The 22,804-nt window shown below is 41.3% G+C and overlaps 1 protein-coding gene across 1 annotated transcript in view; it reads left to right on the forward strand.

Moving 5' to 3' along the window:
* Window positions 1-22,804, forward strand: part of LOC145346461 (solute carrier family 25 member 32-like) — a 30,112-nt gene that overhangs the window by 2,342 nt on the left and 4,966 nt on the right. The window contains exons 2-6 of the mRNA XM_080193763.1: window positions 6,158-6,308; window positions 9,040-9,125; window positions 11,016-11,176; window positions 16,224-16,337; window positions 18,837-18,982. Of these exons, the coding sequence (XP_080049889.1) occupies window positions 6,158-6,308; window positions 9,040-9,125; window positions 11,016-11,176; window positions 16,224-16,337; window positions 18,837-18,982 (658 nt within the window). The remainder of the gene's footprint in view (window positions 1-6,157; window positions 6,309-9,039; window positions 9,126-11,015; window positions 11,177-16,223; window positions 16,338-18,836; window positions 18,983-22,804) is intronic.

Raw genomic sequence — 22,804 nt, forward strand, 5'->3', positions numbered from 1 at the left:
GAGGAGATGAACCCATGATTGCTTGATTTTATAACTACAGTAGGAAATGATAAGCAAGATCTTTTTAATAAATATTTTGTTTTACAAATGTGAGCCTTAAATTTGAAAGAGTAATTAAGAAAAGCTAAGCCAAGGTGGATGGGGGAGGGGCATCAAAGGAAGTTCAACTTACCAGGACTTTGCCCCCAGAGATAAAGTCTCCAGTTGACATTTATTAATTTTTTGGAGAATAACTCCCCATCCTGGAAGCCTGAGGGGGGCTTGGTGGATAATGATCAACTTTAAACTAAGATGCAGATAATGTTGCCAATATTTGTTGAAGTATGTATATAAAGTGAAAGAGCATGGTTGAGGGAGGGCCAAAGAAAAAGATACAAGGTGTTTGAACAGTAAACTTGAGCATGGTGGCAGAGTGAGACACAAGACTGCAGTGGAGCTGCTTTCACCTTCCGAGTCACTGACAGCTTGGCAGACCAACCTGCAGCCAGGAGGGATAGCCAGATATGACCCAAAAACCTGACATAACTTGCATGTGTTCCCACATTGTCTAACACTAACCACCGCAATGGGATAATCTGGATCTATCTGATTAGCACTCATGTTTCAGTAGGTTGTTAGTGGCTTTACCTTTGATGCTGATGTGGTTCTTCAGGACCAATTTGAAAAACTGTTGGGCAGCCCAGATAATGCAGAGTGCCACTGCCGCCGCGCTGGTGTTCTGGCTTATGTGTTGCCCACACACTTTCCTGCTACTACTCAAATCACAGGCTGTTTCTCTCTAGGTAGGCTCACTAGTGAGATGAAATACAGCCAACAACAGCAAACATGGAAGAAAGAAACAGTCTGTGATTGCAGCAGCAAAACAGCCTATGTTGGCAGGAGCAGTTCCTCACAGATTCTGTCAGTTCCATGTGTGGGGGCAATGTTTCTCTCATTTATGCTGCGATTAAATGTCCGTGAGTTTTGTGGGATTTTTCAGGGCACATTTGCCTATTTCCCCTGTGTGTTTTGAACCCCGTTGAGATCTGGGATCTTGGGTTCATGTCACACTATTTGTAACCCCCAAGACTTGCCTGGGCTTTCAAAATCTCACTAACTGTCCTGGCTTGAGGCACTCTTCTTTAACATGTACTTAACCTTCTCTCCATTCGCATTGTCTGTACCTGTAAAGATTTGATTACCTGTTAAGACTCACATTCCAACCATTATCTTGTAATTGAGTTTGTGTCTATATATGCCCTTTTTGTGAACCAAATCCTGTGCTCATCTGATGTGCTGCAAAAGCTCATGCTACCAAGTAAGCCTGTTGGATTTTAACCTGGTGTTGTGAGACTTCTTACTGTGCCTACGTCAGTCCAACCCGGGCGTCTCCACATCGTGTTTTGAACACTGGTGAGGTCAATTGTGAATAGTATGAGAGCTATCAAATAGCTTTGTTTAATCCTTATCCAGATATGGAAGATGTCCATTTCAGACCTCCCACTTAAGATAGTTGCAGGCATATCATCATGAAGCAATTGTAGCATTAGGATGAAGTTTCTTGGACAGCCAGATTTTCAAATCCACAGAGCTTCATGATTTACTGGGTTGAATGCTTTGGTCAAGTTTGTGAATGTAACTTGATGTTGTCCTCAACATTTTTCTTAGATTTGTCTCGAAGATCTGCAAAATCTGGGTGGGTGGTAGTTTATCTTCTCTCCTGTGGCAAGTTTGGTGGCAGTGAGCGTTTAATCAGGTGGAATAGTAGTGAATGGATGTTTTTCCACCCTGTTTTTTTTTTATTTGATTTGATTTATTATTGTCACATGTATTAACATACAGTGAAAAGTATTGTTTCTTGTAGTAAATTTGCTGATGACACGAAGTTGGTGGAGTAGTGGATGAAGTAGACAGCTCTTATAGGCTGCAAAGAGACATTGATAGGATACAGAGCTGGGCAGAAAAGTGACAGATGGAGTTGAACCCTGATAAGTGCGAGGTGATTCATTTTGGCAGGACAAACTTGAATGCGGATTACAGGGCCAATGGCAGGGTTCTGAAGAGTGTGGAGGAACAGAGAGATCTTGGGGTTCATATCCACAGATCTCTGAAGGTTGCCATTCAAGTGGATAGGGCCGTGAAAAAGGCTCATAGTGTGTTAGCATTTATTTACAGGGCGTTTTGAGTTTAAGAGCCATGGGGTTATGCTGCAACTATACAGGACCTTGGTGAGACCACATTTGGAATATTGTGTGCAGTTCTGCTCACCTCACTATAAGAAAGATGTTGAAGCATTGGAGAGAGTGCAGAGGAGATTTACCAGGATGTTGCCTGGTTTAGAGGGTAGGTCTTATGAGGAAAAGTTGTGGGAGCTGGGGCTTTTCTCTTTAGAGCGGAGGAACACGAGAGGCAACTTAATAGAGATTTATGAGATGATGAGGGGGATAGATAGAGTGGATGTGCGGAGACTATTTCCTCGGATGGATGTAGCTGTTACTAGGGGGCATAACTTTAAGGTTCATGGTGGGAGATATAGGAGGGATGTCTGAAGTAGATTCTTTACTCAGAAAGCGGTTGGGATGTAGAGTGCAGTGCCCTCTGTGATAGTGGAGTCGGACACTTTTGGAGCTTTCAAGCGATTATTGGATAGGCACATGGAGCACACCAGAATGATAGGGAGTGGGATAGCTTGATCTTGGGTTTGGACGTAGCTCGGCACAACATCTATGTTCTATGTTATGTGCTATATAGACAAAACATAGAATCATAGAAAAGGAAATGAGAGAGTGCAAAATATGGTGATACAGTCATAGCTAGGGTGTAGAGAAAGATCAGCTCAATGCAAAGTAAATCCATTCAAAAGTCTGACAGCAGCAGGAAGCTGTTCTTGAGTCAATTGGTAAGTGACTCAGACTTTTGTATTGTTTTCCCGAAGGAAGAAGGTGGAAGAGAGAATGTCCGGGGTGCCTGGGGTCCTTAATTATGCTGGCTGCTTTGCTGAGGCAGCGGGAAGTGTAGACAGAGTCAATGGATGGGAGGCTGGTTTGCGTGATGGATTGAGCTCATTCACGACCTTTTCTAGTTCCTTGCAGTCTTGGGCAGAGCAGAAACCATACCCAGCTATGATACAACTAGAAAAAATGTTTTCTATGGTGCATCTGTAAAAGTTGGTGAGAGTCATAGCTGACATGCCAACTTTCCTTCTGAGAAAGTAGAGGCATTAGTGGTCTTCTGAGAAAGTTGAAGGAATTAGTGGTCTTTCTTAACTATAATGTCGGCATGGGGGGGGGAAATCAGGAAGGTTGTTGGTGATCTGGACACCTAAAAACTTGAAGCTCTTGCCCCTTTCTACTTCGTCCCCATTGATGTAGACGGGCATATTCTCCTTGATGCTTCCTGAAGTTGATGACAATATCCTTCATTTTGTTGACATTGAGGGAGGGATTATTGTTGCCGCACCAGTTCACCAGATTCTGTATCTCATTCCTGTATTCTGTCTCATCATTGTTTGAGATCTGACCCACTACATGGTGTCATCAGCAAACTTGAAAATCGAATTGGAGCAGAATTTGGCCACACAGTCATAGGTGTATAAGGAGAATGAGAACCCAGCCTTGTGGGGCACCGGGGTTGAGGATGATCATGGAGCAAGTGTTGTTGCCTATCCTTACTGATTGTGGTCTGGGTTAGGAAGTTCAAGATCCAGTTGCAGAGGGAGGTGCCAAGGCCCAGGCCATAGAGTTTGGACATAAGTTTCCTGGAACCAATAGTGTTGAAGGCTGAGTTGTAGTCAATAAATAGGAGCCTGACATAGGTGTCCTTGTTATCGAGGTGTTCCAGGGTTGAGTGGAGGGCCAGGGAAATGGCGTCTGCTGTGGACTTGTTGCGAACTGTAGTGGATCCAGGTAGTCTGGAAGGCCGGAATTGATTCGTGCTATGACCAACTTTTCGAAGCACTTCATGATGATGGATGTCAGAGCCACCAGTCGATAGTCATTAAGGCATGCTACTTGGTTTTTCTTAGGTACCTGGATGATGGTCATCTTCTTGAAGCAGGTAGGGACCTCAGATTGTTGTAAAGAGAGGTTGAAGATGTCTATGAATACCAGTCTGTTGCTAGTCAATTAAGGTGGCTCATTTTGTTCTAGCAGTCACATATTTTAGCCTTGTTTTTGTCAAGCATTCTGCTAGTTGGAATCATACCTGGCATGAAGGAAGATGGTTGTGCTCATTGGAGGTCAATCATCTCATCTCCAGTATATCATTGCAGAGGTTCCTCGGGGCATTCCTAGGGTCAACCACCTTTGGCTGCTTCATCGATGTTCTTTTCATCATAAGGTCAAAAGTAGGATGTTTGCTGATGACTACACAATGCTCAGTATCATTTATGAGTCCTCAGATACTGAAGCAGTCCATGTCCAAATGCAACCACACCTGGACAATATCCAGGCTTGGGCTGACAAGTGGCAAGTAATACTGACACCTCAGAAGTGTCAGGTAATGACCATCTCCAACGAGATTAACCATCACCTCTTGACATTCAGTGGTATTACCATTGCTAAATCCTCCACTATCAACATCCTAAGGGTTACCATTGACCAAAAACTAAACTTGACTAGCCGTATAAATACTGTGGTTACCAGAGCACGTCAAAGGCTATGAATCCTGTGGTGAGTAACTCACCACCTGACTCCCCAAAGCCTGCCCACAAGGCATGAGTCAGGAGTGTAATAGAATACTATCCACTTGCCTGGATAAGTGCAGCTTCCACAACACTCACACTAAGCTTGATGCCATTCAGGCCAAAGACCGCTTGATTGCTACCTCTTCCACAAACATTTAACCTCTCCACAACTGATGAACAGTGGCAGCCTTGTGTACTATCTATGTAAGATGCAATGCAGGAACTCATCAAGGTTCATTAGGTAGCACCTTCTAAACCTGCAACTACCATTATCTGGGAGGACAAGAGCAGCAGATACCTGGAAACACCACCACTTGGAGGTTCTCCTCCAAGTCACTCACCACCCTGATTTGGAAATATATTGTTGTTCTTTCACTGTCACTGGGTCAAAATCCTGGAACCCCCTTCCTGATAGCAGTGTGGATGTATCCACATCTTGGGGACCGCAGCAATTCAAGAAAGCAGCTCGCCACCACCTTCTCAAGGGACACAATGGAAAGGGAATAAATTCTAGTCTAGCCATCATAAATTAATATTTTTAAAGTTCTGATGATGCTAATGCTCAAACCCAATATTTGGGCACAATAGTATAGGCAAAGTAAAGTTGGCTTTATTGGATCCCACCCACTAGTCTGGAATCAAGTTGGATGTTATTTTCCAGAATGGTTGTAAGTGGTACTTGAAATTCTTCTTTTCAGTTGATGCTGTTTTAGGGCTGAGACATTTATCTTCTTCCTCTTGGACTTTGGGCCTTGTGATATCTTCGTGTTAGGTGGATGTCCTTCGCCGATTGAAAAAATCAATGATTTGTCCAACAGCCGTCAGTCCCCCACTCCCGCACATGGATATGTGCGTCATTTAGAACGATGACATAATCCAGGAGGTGCCAGCGCTTTGGTCTCGGATGCCTCGACGTGATTTTGTATTTGTTCTTCTGATGGAAGAGAGCGTTTGTTGTAATGAAACAGTGCTGAGCACACTTTGTCAGCAAGAGGATGTCATTTGCACTGGCTTTTCCCACCCTGCTTTTCCCAATAGCTTTCTCCAGTCATCAGAGTCATGGTCAACCTTGGCATCAGAACCCCCAGAAAGATGATCTTTTCTTCCTTTGGGATGGCAATGAGGACTTCAACAAAGTCGGCATGGAACTTTTACTTGACATCTTTATTGGAGTCAAAGGGCAAGGCATAAACACTGATCATGGTGGCACCTTGGTTACGGCTGACCTGTAGGTGGGATATAATTATTTGTGAGTTCAGGCAGTGTATCTAGTATCCTGTCTGAGATGGCAAAACCAACTCCATTGACATAGGGGCCACTGTCAGCCTCTCCTTTACAGTAGAGGGTGCCTTCTCCTGCTTGGTGCTTCAAGTTGGTGGGTGGGGAAGGGTAGAATGTTGGAGCAGGTGATCAGCAATTTGATAAAAGGCTAACTCAAAATATATAAACCAGAAATCTTAGTTACTTTAACATGAAATTTGTTTTCTTTTGCAGTGAGTGATGGATTGCAGATGAGGCCAAAATACAATGGGATTGTCCATTGTGTCAGAAGCATCTGGAAACAGGATGGAATTCGGGGTCTTTACCAAGGAGTAACCCCAAATGTCTGGGGTGCGGGTTTATCCTGGGGATTATACTTTTTCTTGTGAGTACTGGAACTATTACTATAGGATCTGTTAGCTACAACTCCCTGCTTTGCGTGTAATGATTTGGTGTGTGGGTGACAATTGAGAAAATGCTTTAAAAGTCATTAGTTTTGATAAGTAGGTGTCATCACTTCAAGAGAGAGAGTTTGGAACTCTTAATTTTTCTACCAGACACCAAAAAATGGACAAAATGTTAGATAATTTGGTTGTATGTTCTCCATGTCACTCATGTCGACTTAGGAAGCACGAAGCTGCTCTAAGATGATCATTCCTGCAGTTTCCGTACTCCTTAAAGAAATGCCTAGCTAAGATTCTGCAACTTGCCATTGTGATGCAGCTGGGATCTAAAAACTGTACCATACGGATTTGAGTCATATTTATCACAATTGTGTCTTTAGATTTTGAAATATAGGCAGATGTCCAGCATATTTACTTACACTGAAGCTCAGTGGGTAGCAATTTTGACTGAATCAGAAGGTTCTGAGTTTGCACCTGTTTCACTCCAGGAGTTAAACACAAAAGAATTAAGGCTGACGATCCAGTGCCATCCCTCAATGTGGGTTTACAACAGCTTTCCACTAGCGAGGAGCTGGCAGCCTGACCCCATTGGAATGAAGGGGATCCGTGGAGGCCTCACAAGAGGTGGTGGGGGGGCGGCGGCGGCAAGGGGTTGCCTGCTGGGCATTGCCAAATTGGCAGTGCCTGCCTAGCCCCCAGCACTGCCCAAAGGGCAAACTGGTAATACCCAGAGGGTTCCTTGGCACTACCCACCAGGCAGTGCCAAAGAGGCGGGGCATTGCGGGGCTACTGCACATAAGGTTGATCTCGGCCTCTCCAGTTGGAATAGGCTCCGCCCCCAGATTTTTAACAACATTCATGCTAGGGCATTCTATGATGCATGGTATGTGGAAGATTCATTTTGAAAATCTCGCTGAAAAAACCACCGGGAATTACTCTTGTTTTTACGCAGATTCAGCAATTAGAATTTTTTGGGGAGAATGCCACCAGTCATCTTTCAGATGAAACTTTGAACAGTGGCCTCTTTTGTCCCCTTGAGTATAAAAAAATCTGGCTGGCACTACTTAGAAGACAAACTGTAGTGTGAGTGAGCCCTAGTTTCTTGGACTGTATTGTTCCCTTAATCAACATCACAAAAACAGATTCTCTGGTTATAATCACATTGCTATTGTGGGAGGTTTTGTACACAAATTGTCGGCCTTATTTCCTACATTACAACAATGACTCTGTTTCAGAAGTACTTTATTGACTGTAAAGCTCTTTGTGTTGTCTGGTGGCAGTGAAAAGTACTCTATAAATCTGAGTCTTTTTCTTTTATAAAAAGCAAACAAAATAAATGACCAGTGAATTTGTTTGGTGTTGGTTAGTCACTTAAAAATCTGAATTTTTGTAATTGTCTCCTGTCCATTGTGTATGTCAAACCAATCACCTACATTGTCAAAGTGTCAATCATTTTCTTATTTTTCACTAGTTAAGAGTTTAAGTAGCTTTCCACTGAAAGAAATATTCTGCAATCAGAAAGCAATGTTATTTCCCTATTAATTATCTTGCTTAGTCCATAAAATAAAATAATCACATTTTAATGGAATTTAACCATTCAGGAAAAATAATACTAACTTTATCTGACTTTCACATCATTCCAAAACCGCTCTGTCCTGGATGGCCTGAGTGTGTCAGGATCCTTCCCTGGATACAGCCTTCTCAAATACTTATTTGTTCAGCTCACAATGTTATCATAGAACCTACAGTGCAGGAGGAGGCCATTCGGCCCATCAAATTTGCATCAATCACAATCCCACCCAACCCTATCTCCATAACCCCATGCATTTTACCCTGACATTAAGGGGCAGTTTAGCATGGCCAGTCCACCTAACCCGCACATCTTTGGACTGTGGGAGGAAACTGGAGGAAACCCATGTGGACACATGGAGAATATGCAAACTCCAAACAGACAGTGACTCAGGCTGGAAATCAAACCTGGATTCCTGGTGCTGTGAGGCAGCAGTGGTAATCACTGTGCCGCCCATTAAGTTTGATGTTCTGAGTCAAACAATTTCAGTACAGCTTCAGTTTTCTTTTACTGTATCTTCACACCTGCATTTTTTTCCTTTGAGGATTAGTGGGGAAGTGGTGGAAGGATTTCTGAGCTGATTATTAACCATTGAACTGGGTTATGAATGCACCTTCCATGGCCAACAAATCATGGCAGTGGACTAAACCTAGTCCAAAGGTAGGATCAGTACCACTGTGCCATAAGACCTCCATAACTGCAGTGAACCAGCGCATAGTCTGACCTGCATTTCAGTGTTTGTACAAGAAGTGCAGTTGTGCTATGAAACTCAGTGCTATGGCCAGAGCCATTGTGACTTGATTGTTGTGTGAACGTATCAAACAAATTAGGCAGAAAGGCATCACAGGACTTTCACTTTTGCAATTAAGTTCTTAAGATTTTAATGCTTTAAATTCAGTGCATGTGCATAATTAGTAACAATAGTTAATGTTGAAGAACTTCTTCAATAATATTCTTGATGCAGCAAAGATTTAGTTAAAGAAAAAACAATGATTTTCACAACAATAAAGTTCTTCCAGTAATTCTTTTTATTCTTAAATGGAGTAGGTTAGTAATATGGCACAGAATCATTTTTAAAATCACTAATAATTGTAATATTCTCTGCGTTGGTGATTGACTAAACCTAGATGTATTATTTTCAGTTATAATGCTATCAAGGCCTATAAACAGGATGGCCAACCAGCACAACTTAGCGCGACTCAGCACCTTATCTCAGCGGCTGAAGCTGGTAAGTAGTTGGAAGAATTAAGTTTATTTGGCTAGGTGATAGAAGAATGTCTATGATATTAATAGTTCAACATTACATTAGTGCATGAAAATATAACTGCATTTTTAAAGCTATAAATTAAAATTTTGTCCATTTCCTCTCAGCTCTTAACGCTTCCATGCAATATGTAAGGATTAGTGGACATTCCCATGTAAATTCTTTTTCATTGACTTGGGTAGTTTACTATCATTTTCAACTAATTGTTTTTTGTGGGAAAAGGAGACATGCTTTTTGTCTTACACTCATCAGGAGCATTTCACAAGCATACCAGTGGGCGGCACAGTGGTTAGCACTGCTGCCTCACAGTGCCAAGGACCCGGGTTCGATTCCCAGCTTGGGTCACCGTCTTTGTGAAGTTTGCTTGTTCCCCTCATGTCTGTGTGGGTTTCCTCTCGATGCCCTGGTTTCCTCCCACAGTCCAAAGATGTGCGGGTAGGTGGATTGGCCATGCTAAATTGTCCCTTAGTGTAAGGGGGACCAGCTGGGGTAAATGCATGGGGTTATGGGGATAGGGCGTCGGTGAGATTGTGATCAATGCAGACTCAAAGGGCTGAATGGCTTCCTTCTGCGTTGTAAGATTCTATGATGGGGGAAAACAGCAATTATGCTGACTGGTTGGGAGGTAGATTCTGATTGATAGAGGCATTGGCACAAAGAATGTATACATAGCTTCACAGTTAACTGCTTGGCATTGTTTGAGGCAATACCCCTTCTTCCCTCACAACCACCAAATTCTACCCCATTACCTTGTAAACATACCTTTTTTCTGGCCTATCAAAAACCTTTGAACTTTGCTGGATCTGTAACTTAGTTGGGTTATGGCAGTTAGTGTTGTAGAAAATGGATTTGGTCTCCTTTGGGCTGAGCTGCTCTGGTTACCATACCCGGAATAATGCACTGCCTGAATCTCACCTGGCCTGAGTTGGAAGGTCAGACGAGATAGGATTGGAAAAACTTTCAAGAAAGTAAGAGTGAAGTGGCATTCCGATTCTCATTGCCACTCCCCAGTAGTTTAGGCCCAATGGTATAATATTGAATCAGGTTGTGCTCAGCCGATGCTTTTGCCTTCATCATTTTATTCAACTGTCAGAAGTAGAGCTCATGCTAAAATATTCTATCAATATCTTGCAGTTGTGCAATTTTTCACTGTATTTTGATATGCAATGCTCTAAAAATTGTTTCTACAGATCTGATGAGGAATATAATTCAGCTCCTTTCTGCCCATAATGATTATTTGTGTTTTTATTGACGAAAAGCACTCTTGCTTTATCCCGCTTTTTATTTGCCTGTACTTGCCACTGCAAAAATACATTTCAGAATTGTTTGTGAGAGAGGAAAATACCAGCAGAACAATAAAGGGATTTAACTGAGACTGCCAGGAGTTATATATAATAAACATTATGACTCCTCAGAGAAGGCAGTTAGTCAGAAATATTGGCAGGTTTTGCAATTTTAACTATAGTAAATCTAGAATATTTGGATAACGTTTAAGTGGAGCTAGGAAAATAGCTCCACAATTATTAATAGTTGTTTTCTGTATATTGGTAGTGTTTCAAGTAATGTTTTATGGTATGAGATCTTCGTATTAAATGTGAAATAAATTTTGAGAACTGCAATAAGGATAACAAAAATGAAAAGATTATCTTAATTGTTTTGTAAAGATCAAAGTATTTTTGGTAGATAGCCCAACCCCTGTGTGACTATTTGTGCTGGACTTCAGATGTTTTCATAAAGTGTGGAATAACAACATTCATGTTGTTAGCTGGAGAAATTATCTTCTGAAATACTAATCAAATTCATTCAAAGTAGTACATGTTTGCTTCTTTCAACAAGTGTATCTGTATTTTTTAGGGACAGTAACACTTTGTATTACAAATCCAATTTGGGTGACAAAGACGCGGTTAGTGCTGCAGTATGATGCAGGAGTTGATTCATCAAAGAGACAGTACAAAGGCATGTTGCATGCCCTTTTGAAAATATATCAGAATGAAGGTATTCGTGGACTCTACAAGGTGAGGTAATAGCATCAATAACTGGACCTTGAAGTTGTAAAGTCTTTGGCCCAGATTTTGCAGTGAAAATAATTAGCATTCACCGTTATCAGGGAGTAAATTGGACAGCAACTTCCAGCATCTACACGTGCTCAGCAAAATATGGAGAACAGGAAGTTGTTATCTAAGTTAGCCTGCTGTTCCTGAAGTTGCACTATACCAGTATCTCACAAAAAACTTTGCATTCAAATATACAAAAGGGCTTTAACTTATAGCACTTAAGAAATGTAGTGAAAAGGGTTCAAGCTTGTCCATTTAAGCACAAGTAGATTTTTAAAGGCATAAATCTTCATTATTGCAAATAACCCCTGCTGACACATAAAATTAACTTTTATGAACATGGAATCTCTTTGCTTTAGATTCTAATGCTGGAAATTTTTAAGTTAATTTCATTAAAATATTTTTTAAAACTTTCTGCTTTTATCTTTCTCACTTAATCCCGTTCTTCTTTCTTTCCCTTTATTTTGCTTTCTGTATGTGATTTCATCTTGAATTAAATATTCTGACACCTCTGGTTTAGACTCTGCATGTCTCAGTAAGAATAGAATGATTACAGCACAGAAGTCCATAACAGCTTTCTGCCAGAGCAGATTAGCTAGTCCCACACCCTTGCCCTTTCCCTTTTTGCCCTGCAAATTCTTCTTCTGTTGCTTATCTTATTGAGAGTCACAATGGTATCTGCTTCCACCACGGTCCCAGGCATTGTTTTCCAGATCCTACACGCTTGCTGCATTTAAAGTCTTCCCTCTTTTTGCCTTTCATTCTTTTGCCATTCATTTTAAATGTGTCCCCTGGTTTGTGATCCTTCCACCTGTGGGAACAGTTTTCTCTGTTTACTCTGTCTTGACCCTTCAAGATTTTGAACATTTCCAGCAAATTTCCTTTTTCCTTAGGAGTACAATCCCTGCATTTCCTCGTTGCTGGAAACATTCTTGTAAGTTATTTCTGCCAATCTTCAAAGTTGTCATTCTCATCCTTCCTAAAGTGCAGTGCCCAGAACTGGACATGGTATACCAGTTGAGCCCAAGCCTGTATTGCATTAAGGTTTGTCATAACTTCCTTGCTTTTGGACTCTGCTTCCTTCTATAAAACAAGCACCCCACATATCTGTTTAACCACTTTCTTGACCTTCCCTGCCACCTTCAACTGATTGGGTACATATACACACCCACACACCCACACACCCCCCCCCCCCCCCCCCCCCCCAGGTCTTTTCGAATGTTTGCTTTCACTTAGTATGTAGTTATTTATTAGTGTCATAAGGAAGCTTACATTAACACTGCAATGAAGTTACTGTGAAAATCCTCTAGTCATCACATGCTGGCGCTTATTTGGGTACGCTGAAGGAGAATTTAGCATGGCCAATACACCTAATCAGCACGTCTTTCAGACTGTGGGAGGAAACCGGAGCACCTGGAGGAAATCCATGCAGACATGAGAGAATGTGCAGACTATATACAGACAGTGACCTGAGCGGGGAATTGGAGCTGGGAATTGAACCCAGGTCCCTGGCACTGTGAGGCAGTAGTGCGAACCACTGTGTCACTGTGCTCTTCCTTTGACAGTAGAGAGAAACTTTGCAAAATTTTGAGGCGATTCAAAAGATTAATTTTGATTATTTAATTCAAACATCACTCCGAGCTTTCGTCCCATGTATTACTTACTACTCAATTAAGGGGCCTCTCTGTTTCCTGAACTGCCCACAAGAAGTGCTCAGAAAGTAGCCAGGAGGACCCCAGAATTCAGTTAGCCATTTTTATTGTATTAAAGTGCCTAGATTCAACCCTGGAACCAGGTCACATGAAAAGCGAAAATGAGTTTGAGGCAAGCCTGTAATCCAAACTCTACAAAATTCACCGTAAGTATTCTTAGATTTGATTAGTTAAGGAATTATGCAATGCCTTGCCTTTTATTCATCAATCCCAATTCCGCTGTAGAGAAACTGCTATTTTGCTCTGTAATAGCCTCAATTTTCATTGCAAAAGCCTACTGAAAGTCCAGAGACAATTATGTGTGTAATAATTGGCTGATGTAGTCTATCACTGCTGAATGCAAAATCTGGGCCTTTTACATTTTATATGTGTTAAACATGAGTTCAATTAAACTAGCATAGGTGAGTTCTCATTTTGTGAGTTCTTGTAATAATTTCATGCTGCATTTTACATTGTCTCCTTTTCTCCATGTGGATGCCATGTCCACCTCAAGTATCTTGCCCAGAGGGGCATGTTTTATGTAAAAAAAAACTAGCCAGCCAGTGTCAGAAGGCAGTTGAATTGGATGGGAACTCCATCTTGTCCTTGCCTGATGTCCACAGCTGCTTACTTTCAGCTGTGGTTTTGGCTGGCAAATCAAGGGTAGAGGTAGGTTAATTTTTTCCAAGTTAACTACTTCAGTAATAGTAAACTGAATATGAAAGACTGATTGATTGGATTGCATTCTGATACTGCCTATTACATAAATAATTTTACAAAAGTGAGAAACTTGGTCAAAGCTTGAAGCTCTTTATGACTGAAGTTAAAACTAGCTTTTAAGTTGCGTCTGCCATCCCCCTACTTTTCCTTGCCTACCAGATCAGCTTCCCAAAGACTTCCCTCTTTCCTAAGTCAGATTTGCGTTATTCTCTAGGTGCTCCTAGAATTCCCTTTTCCAAGCTTACCTGATTTATGAAATCTACTCACTGCTCTTAACCCTATTTTCAATACAAATGCTGAACAACCAAGTTATTACAAAAATAATTGCAAAATACATGAGGTACCAAAGAATTACTCATACCCAGTGACATTGAGGTCAATTTTAGCACCTCAATGTCATCAGAGCTGAAACCAACTAATTTTCTGCAGTCTGATAATAGCTGTTGCATTTTACCATAGATCAAGTCCTTTACAAACTCACCTGGTTCATTTGGACAATCTACAGGTCTTGACCCCATTTTCAATAAATTACTAAACATCTAACTTCTCTTCCTGGCCACCATGTTTTTAATGATTCCATCTCCTCTCTTTTCAAATTTGCTAACAACATCCTTCTTATCCAAAACCCACTCTTGACCACTCTGCCCTTGCAAATTATTGCCCATCTACAACCTCCTGTACCTCTCCCAAGTCCTTGGACGTGTTACTACCTCCAAACTCTGTGTCATCATTCCTGCAATTTCATGTTTGAATCTCTTGAATCAGTATTGAAGCAACTTTTATTACAGTCAGAATCAACATTATACGCCCTGTTGTTCCTCCTCTTTCTCAGCCTACCCAAAGCCTTTAACATGGTTGACCACATAATCCTTCTCCAATATCTCACCTCTGTTGTCTAGCAGAACAGGTCTGCATTCAGTTTTAATTCATATCTATCCCGTCAAAGCCAGAAAACTTCCTGCAAGATCTTCACTTGCCATTCCTGCACAGTTACATTTAGGGTCCTCCAAGGACCTCTCCATGGCCCCTTCCTGTTTCTTATTTGCATTTTGCATCTACCCACAAGCATGTTCTATGTAACCTGATGATACCTGACTCTTACTTCACCACCACCTTTCTTGATCCTTCTGCAGTCTCTCCATCAGTGTTTCACTGTGTTGAAATCTCCTCCTTTTCAAAGTTGAGAAGCTATAGTCAATCTCCACTGCAAATATCATGCTTAGCTACCGATTCCAATCCCTTCCAGGATGGAAGTTTGGTTAGCACTGCTGTTTCATAGCGCCGGGGACCCAAGTTCGATTCCCGCTTGGGCCACTGTCTGTGGAGTTTTGACATTCTCCATGTCTATGTGGGTTTCCTCTGGGAGCTCCAGTTTCCTACCACAGTCTAAAGATGTGCAGATTGGATGCATTGGCCATGCTAAATTTTCCCTCAGTGTATCCAAACGGGCAGTGAAATATGGTGATTAGGGGATTTTCACAGTAACTTCATCGCAGTGTGAATGTAAGCTTACTTATGACTAAATAAACTTTACTATTTCCTTGTCCACTAATTCAGTCTTAAATAGATCATTTACAATTTTGGTGTTTTCTTTGCTTCAGATCTGAGCTTCCAAACCCATATCCTCTCCATCGCAATGACCATTTTCTTGTACCTCCCTGATATCATCCATATTTGATCTGCCTCAGCCCATCTGCTGAAATTTTCAACTATTCTAGTGCTCTCGTGGTTGACCTCCTACCTGAAATCATTCCATTATGCTCACCCAAAACTCTTCTGCCCTCACATTAGTCCCATTCACCCATCACCCCTTTGTTCGCTCATCAGTGTAGCTTCTAGTCCTAAACAGCTCAATTTTTAAAATTCTAGTCTTCATGTTACAGTCTCCAGCCCTGCAACTCTCTGAAAACTCTGCTTCTCCAACTCCAACCATTAGTGCATCCCTTACCTCTTTCGCACCACCATTGGCAGCCGTGCCTTCTGCCATCTAGATCCTAACTAAGCATTGGAATTCCCTTCCTAAAGGTTTCCAACTCTTGCTACTCCTCAAAACCATCATTTTTTACCAATCTGATTGACAGCTTTTGGTCAACTGGCCTACTGTTTCCTCCTTTGGTTCTATGTGAAGTTTAACTGATTACAGTATTGTAAAGCTCCTTGGGCCCCTCTGCTATGTTAAAGGTGCTTGGATAGGGGGAGGGGTCATGGGGGATATGGAGAACTCAAGTTATTTATAAAATCCTAATAGGAATACAGATCCATCCATCATTATTAGTTCACTCTTTAAAAATCTCTTTGAGGTTGAAATATAACAAAGTATAAATCATTCATTTTCAATACCATTATTGATAATGCTTACCTTATATAAGTTTCATATTTTTGACTTTTGTTTCTGTACAACTCTCGATCAATTTTCTTTGTTTAAAAAAAAACTGAATATTTTTGGGAAAGGTTATTTTGTCCAATTAATCTTTAAAACCGGTGCTTTTTCACTTTTAAATGTTTACCCAGATCTTGGTTATTTATATATGAATAATTATATATGAATAATGCTAAAAATATTGTAAACTATTGAATGTGTATCTGTTTCTCTACAGGGCTTTGTGCCAGGACTTTTTGGTACATCACATGGTGCTCTCCAATTCATGGCTTATGAGGAACTGAAGAAAGAATACAGTCTATATTACAACATGGCTCCAGATGCAAAATTGGTGAGCTTATTGTCCCCTTCCCCACCACTGATCTTAGGTAGAGTTGCAGCAGACCACCCTGAATCCCCCCCCGCCCCAATCACAGAGTGGCAGTGGACCCCCCCGCCGATCTCAAGCAGAGAACTGTCGGATACTTGGCACTTACCTCCTCACTGTATCGCCTGAATTGGACTTGTGTGGAGTATGTCTGTTTCCTGCCAATTCTGGATGGGCAAATGCAGTGGTAAAGGGGAAAGTGAGGGTAAGGTTGGGCGTGCAGCGTACTAAGTCAGTTTAAATGCATGTAAATGCATTTAAATGGCTGTTGCACCTGTTTTGCGTTCCATCCCGATTACAGCCATTTTCGGGCCTTGGTAAAGGAGGAACGGGTGTGGATTGTGCTACTCACCTTACGCCCGACTTTACCAAGTTTTCAAGCCTGAAAATGGGTGCTGCTTAAATGTAAAATCAGGCGCTCTGTGTATGTTAGAGACTAGAATAGAAAAGGAATCTATACCTGGTGGGACAGGGAGTACGAATGTGCAGGAGCCAGCATGTAGGGAAAGAATAGGACAGTTCTCCTAGAGGTGAGGATGCACAATAGTTCTGCTTCAGAGATTTTGGATCAGAATTTTGATGGGCTAGCCTACAAAAGGTGGCTGATGGGTGTAGATGACTAAATGCATGGTGCACTGGAAAGCATGCCAGAAAACATCAATTTCAAGCTGCATGAAGCAATCCAACACCAACTTGGCACAAGCTTCAAGCCCACCTTTCTAACATTGAGCACGTTGTCACATTTACCCGCACACCTATAGAGCGTGCGGTATATTATGGCCAAATTTACAGCTTCATGGAAGAAGGGGCAGCTATCATTGAAAGCCTGAGTACTACAGTAAAAAATTCAGCATCATGACTTTGGATACCAATGTTCGGAGGACTTTGCTGGACCATACTGCTGTCCATCAATTTGTTCTCCAACAAATCTGTAGAATTGCAGCGGTTCAGCCCTGGGAGAATAATGGTGACACCATAGAACACAAACCTCCTTTCCTCTCAGGATTCATGGTCCAAGCTCTGCTACTCTCCCAGAGCTCTTGCTGTTGCCTGTCAGCCACTGGCTCAGGGAGAGATGGTGCAGCCAGAGTTAGGCCTTTAGAATCAAAGCAGCGTGAAGTCACCTTTCAACGCTATTTGTCATTCCTGTAAAAAGGAGGGCAGTAGCCTTCTATCATTGGTGCTACAAAATATTAGGCAAAGGCAAACGGAACTAAAGGCGTTTACATGGGTGATAATATACTTCTGTATGTATTATAATGATTTAATTTAGAATTTGGATTGGAATTAGAATGGTAACTATTTGTCACTTTTTATTACTGCGTTGGAAAGAAAATAGATGGTCACTGATGGAGGAAAGACGAGGAGCATAGCCTGTTGGTGAATAGGAAGTATGATTGAGATTACTGATTGTTCATTGATTAATTCATCACATTGAGCTCAGTTAGGGAGCGGGGGCTACCTATGTGCTAGATTGCTTCCCACTTCATGTTCCTCCACTTCTAATGCGCATTCTCTTTATTCTGTTCCTCTGTTTCTTGTCTGATATATGGAGGCAAGGGCTGTTCCTTGGCAATGTCCGAGTTCTGCCTAATGAAGCATGTTACCACAAACTTGTACTGCAGGTCTCCTCCAAAGTCGTCCAGGCAGAGAATTGTTCCTTGAAGAACATTGATTCTATAATGATCTCATTTCCCATGTGTGAGTGGGCTCCAGAGTAGAGTCATGAGAGGAGAGCCCATGTTGCCAATAGCCAGCTTTTGGTGTGCCATGATGCTTCAAGGTAGCACAGAGGGATACCACAGAATGAGGTTATTTCCAGAATAATAAGCAGTCATCTTTATCATGGGTTGCCAATGGTTGTGTATTAAATATACTGTACATGGTGGGAATCCCTTTTAGCGTATGTAAATGGAAGACTGCACTGCATATGGCTCATTTGAAATGTGTATGCATTCAATAACACCCTGCACCATGATGAAGCCAACAATCTATGCAAACCTGTTTCAGGCCTCTTGCCAATTCACTGCGCCAATGAGATTTGCACCTGGGGCTAATAGGACGAGAGAATCACCCCTGCAGAGTCTTGTTTGGATTATCTGACTAACTGTAAAGATGTAACGGTAACTATCTGCCTGTTGAGTCAAGTTTTCTTGTGTTGTAGTTAAGTTTTTGTCCGCTTGGCATCAATTCTGGTACAGAGATCAGGATCCATGATATTTTCTCACCAATATTCCTGACACACTTATGATATGCAAAATACAAAAATTAGTAACTTTTTACAGGTGGATCTGAAGAGAGCCTAAAAATCTGAAATACTGTCTATGAAGGAATTATGAGTGCTTGCAAAATATAAAGTTAATTGAAAACATGTAAACATATTACAGCTCAATTGTAGGCCTGTCTGAGTTTTCATAATACTTACAAAATTTTCATTTTATTTTTCGGCTGTGTCTGTCTCAGAATCCTTTACAATATGTAACAATGGCAGCACTGTCCAAAGTTTTTGCTGTAACAGCAACGTACCCCTATCAAGTGGTGCGTGCCCGGCTGCAGGATCAGCATACCCAGTACTCTGGAGTAATGAATGCTATATGGAGAACATGGAGGTAAGGTCATAAAAACTAAATAACACTTGGGTTTACTTATCGTGTTGTGTTTAAGGTTGTGTTGTACTACTTGTCTTGATGGTGATAAATGCATTGGTCTGGAATTTAAAGTTGTTAAGTTGCAAATATTCAGCATTTTTCAGTGGAAAACGTGTTTACTGATGTAATTGGAAGCAAATTGACCACCTAGGTTTAGTTTTTCCTCCTCTCTTTTCATCTGTGTCCTAAAAACTCTGGAACCCTCTACCTAAATAAATTTGGAAGGAAGTTGTAGAATAACGCAAAAATTATAGGGCAATGATAATGGGGTCGTTAATTATCGGAACATATATTAGGGTAGCAATTCTGTGAAGGCTGGTGAGGGGAATTTCTAAAGTATGCTCAGGAGAATTTTCTTGATCATTATGTTTCCAGCTCAATTGAAAAGGAGACATTGCTGCCTCCGATTCTAGGGAATGAGATCAGTCAAGGGAATCAAGGTAAACATTCAGGGAACAGTAATCATAGTATCGTAAAGTTTAGGTTAGCCATGTAGAAGAACAAGGAAAAGTTTAGAGTAAAAGTACTAAATTGGAGGAGGGCGTATTTCATTGGAGTGAGAATGGATTTTTCCCAAGTCAATTGGAATCAAAGTTTAGCAGACAAAACTATAACAGATGAGCTGCTTTTTAAAATAAGAGATGGTTTGTGTATGGGATTTTCATATATTGGGATACAGTGAAAAGTATTCTTTCTTGTGTGCTATACAGACTAAACATACTGTTCACAGAGTGCATAGGCTGCAGAATGTAATGTAACAGTTACAGATAGGGTGAAGAGAAAAATCAGCTTAATATATGATAGATCCATTCAGAAGTCTGATGGTAGCAGGGAAGAAGCTGTTCCTGGGTCTGTAAAACTATGCCAAAAATCAGGTACCTTGCAAGAATCTTTATGTATGTCCAAGATGGTGGGATAGATGAGAACAGCATGATGTGGACCATTGCGGTGTGGAATAGGTGGCCAGTGCAAAGCTTATTAGTGTGAGACATGTTCAAATCCCCTTGTAACCTATGAGATTAATGGCATCTGCAAAGAAGTAAGACCCAAATTGTAGCTATACCAGGGAGTCTAACATCCATTGTTCAATCTTTAGATTTGTGCCTCAGTAAAATAGAGAAAATACCTTCACAAAGAATGGAAACATGTTTGCTGCCCTGCTTGGTGTATTATTTACTTTCATCGTCAATTCGTGGGATTTTATTAATGTATAAACTGCCATCAGTGTGTTCAAAAATGTGTAATATCTATTTAAGTGCATGGAAATGAAGATGATTAGTGATGGAGAGATGGTTCTGAAACTTAGCGCTTAAACTGATGCAAGTGGGATACTCATGATGATACCGAAGTCAAATTGACTTGGAATCCATTTGATGAACTCTGTGGCTGCTAAAAGCAATGGGTAGAATTATCCTGTTTTGATACTCAATGTGGTGGCAGGTGGCTCCAAGAGTACCTGTCCTGCTCACTAGAATAGCAAGACCCTAGGCCAAATTTTGTACTTGGAAGCTCATTAATTATACACAATTATTCCCCTCTTACTCTCCTGGTGAGCCGGCAGATGATAAGTCCACCTACCCTGAGCTGACGGATTTGAAGGTGTCATATTTAAATGTCAGTCCAGCACACAGTATCCAGCCTACTTGTTTTCACCAAACCGTGAAGGATGTCAGCAACCCAGAGGGAAAAGACTAGCAGCCTCAAGAATGTCTGTCCTCAATTAGACAACATCAGCCAAAATAATAGTGAAAGAGGAGGTAGTTGATATACCGGATGGGCTAAAAATTGATGGCGGGCTGGTTGCATTTAAATTTGTTAAACTACCAGGACTAGATAGGATGCCAAGGAAAGGAAGGGTGGAAATTATGGAGGTGCTAGCTTCCAAACCTCCTCAGATACAGAGCTTGTGCCAAAGACATGGGGAATTGCAATTATTGCAGCCTTGTTCACAAAAGCCTGTAAGGATGAATGCAGCAACCACAGACCGGTCAGTTTATTCTTAGTGGAAAAGCTTTTAGAAACAATAACCTGGGACAAAATTAACAGTCACTTGGACAAGCTTAATTAACAAAAGCCAGGATTTATTTGTTAAAGGCAGATGATGTTTAACTATCTTGTTTGAGTTTTTTGAGGTATTGATTGAGATGATTTCAGGAGTTGCAGTTGATGTGGACTTCCAAAAGACTTTGGATCACCCAGTACATATTAGGTTTGCCAGCAAAGTTGAAGCCCTTGGAATAAAAAGAAACAGTTGCAGCGTGGATTTGAAGTTAGCTTAGTGACAGGGAATATTACTGGTGAATGGCTGTTTTTCTGGAGGAAAGTATATAATGGGGCTCCTAGAGGTTGGTATGAGGACCACTATTTTTCTTAATATGTATTAATACCTAGACTTGGGTATATAGGACACTTTCAAAAGTTATATGTGGCACAAAAGTGTTATGCACTGTGAGGATTGTGATAAAAGGGGACATATGCTGGTTGAATTTGTAAAGATATGGCAGATGTAATTATATGCAAAGTAGTGTGAAGTTTAATTTGGTTGCAAAAGCAAGGAGAGACAATATCAAGTAGAATATGGGTAGGATTTTGCAGCCGTTCCGCAGGTGGAATGTTCTGGTCATGATGAAGGTGAACTCCTGCCCACCGTTCTATGGGTTCCCTGGTGGTGGGATGGGCAAGCCGTGCAAACTGTTGTAGATATCAGTGAGACTAAATGATCCTGCCAGCAGCTAATGTAGAGTCAGCTCCGCCATCAGAAAACACGTTGCTTAGTCCTACATATATGTATATATGCACAAATTGTTGAAGGTGGCAAGATTGGTTGAGAAAGCAGTTAAATGGCACACACGATCTTGGGCTTTATGAATCGTGTCATAGAATACAAATGCAAATAATTTACAATGAACCTTTTAAAGAATTTATAATTTAAAACACTTATTGAACTCAAGTTATATGGGTAGATTAGAGAAGCTGGAGTTATTTTCCCTCAAGAAGACAAGGATGAGAGGAGATCTGACAGAATTCAAAATGATGAAGTATCTAAACAGTCAAAAGAGATAAACATCCCTTTGCCAGAGGATGAAGAACTAGAGGGCACAGACTTAAGCTGGTTGCCAAAAGAACCAAGATATAAGAAAAATATTTTTTATGCAGCATGTTGTAAGGATGTGAAATGCACTATGTTGAGAGGGTGGTGGGGGCAGATTCAATTGTGATTTTCAAAAGGAATTGGATTGGCTTCTGAGAAGAGAAAAAATTGTCAGGTGATGGTGAAAGACTAGGAAGGTGGGACCAACTGAGTAACTCTTGCAGAGAACCAGCATGGATACAATGATGTCGATTTTACCATTGCATTGTACCTGTTTTTGGGCGCAATGCCATGGTAAAGTGGGCCGTAGAGCGCGATCAGCATCGATTTTTGCGGCTGGCGACGTTTTATGAGTGGCAGATATCCGGCATGGTCAGCCTCTCAGCAGAAATGGTCGAAAAGCAGGCTAATATATTTAAGTTTATTAAAATGGGCATTTGTATCTGTTTACCGAGCCCGGCACAAAATTGTCTGGGCTCAGCTCCCCTTTATGACCTTGCCGGGAAAGGCTCTTGCCGGGAAGGAATAAACATGCTCCCCATGAACAGGGAGCAGTTAACGTGCCCTCGCCTGTGGAACGGGAAGCTATTGAGGCCCCCCTGGGAGGCAGAGGGCAAGGAAGGGGGTGCCCCTTGGGCAGTGCTAACCCATCACCTGAGGGTGAGGACCCATTGCCACTTTGCATTGATTGC

Source organism: Carcharhinus amblyrhynchos, chromosome 8 (assembly GCF_965287045.1).
Source record: "Carcharhinus amblyrhynchos chromosome 8, sCarAmb.v2.hapA, whole genome shotgun sequence".
In the NCBI taxonomy this organism is placed as follows: Eukaryota; Metazoa; Chordata; class Chondrichthyes; order Carcharhiniformes; family Carcharhinidae; genus Carcharhinus; species Carcharhinus amblyrhynchos.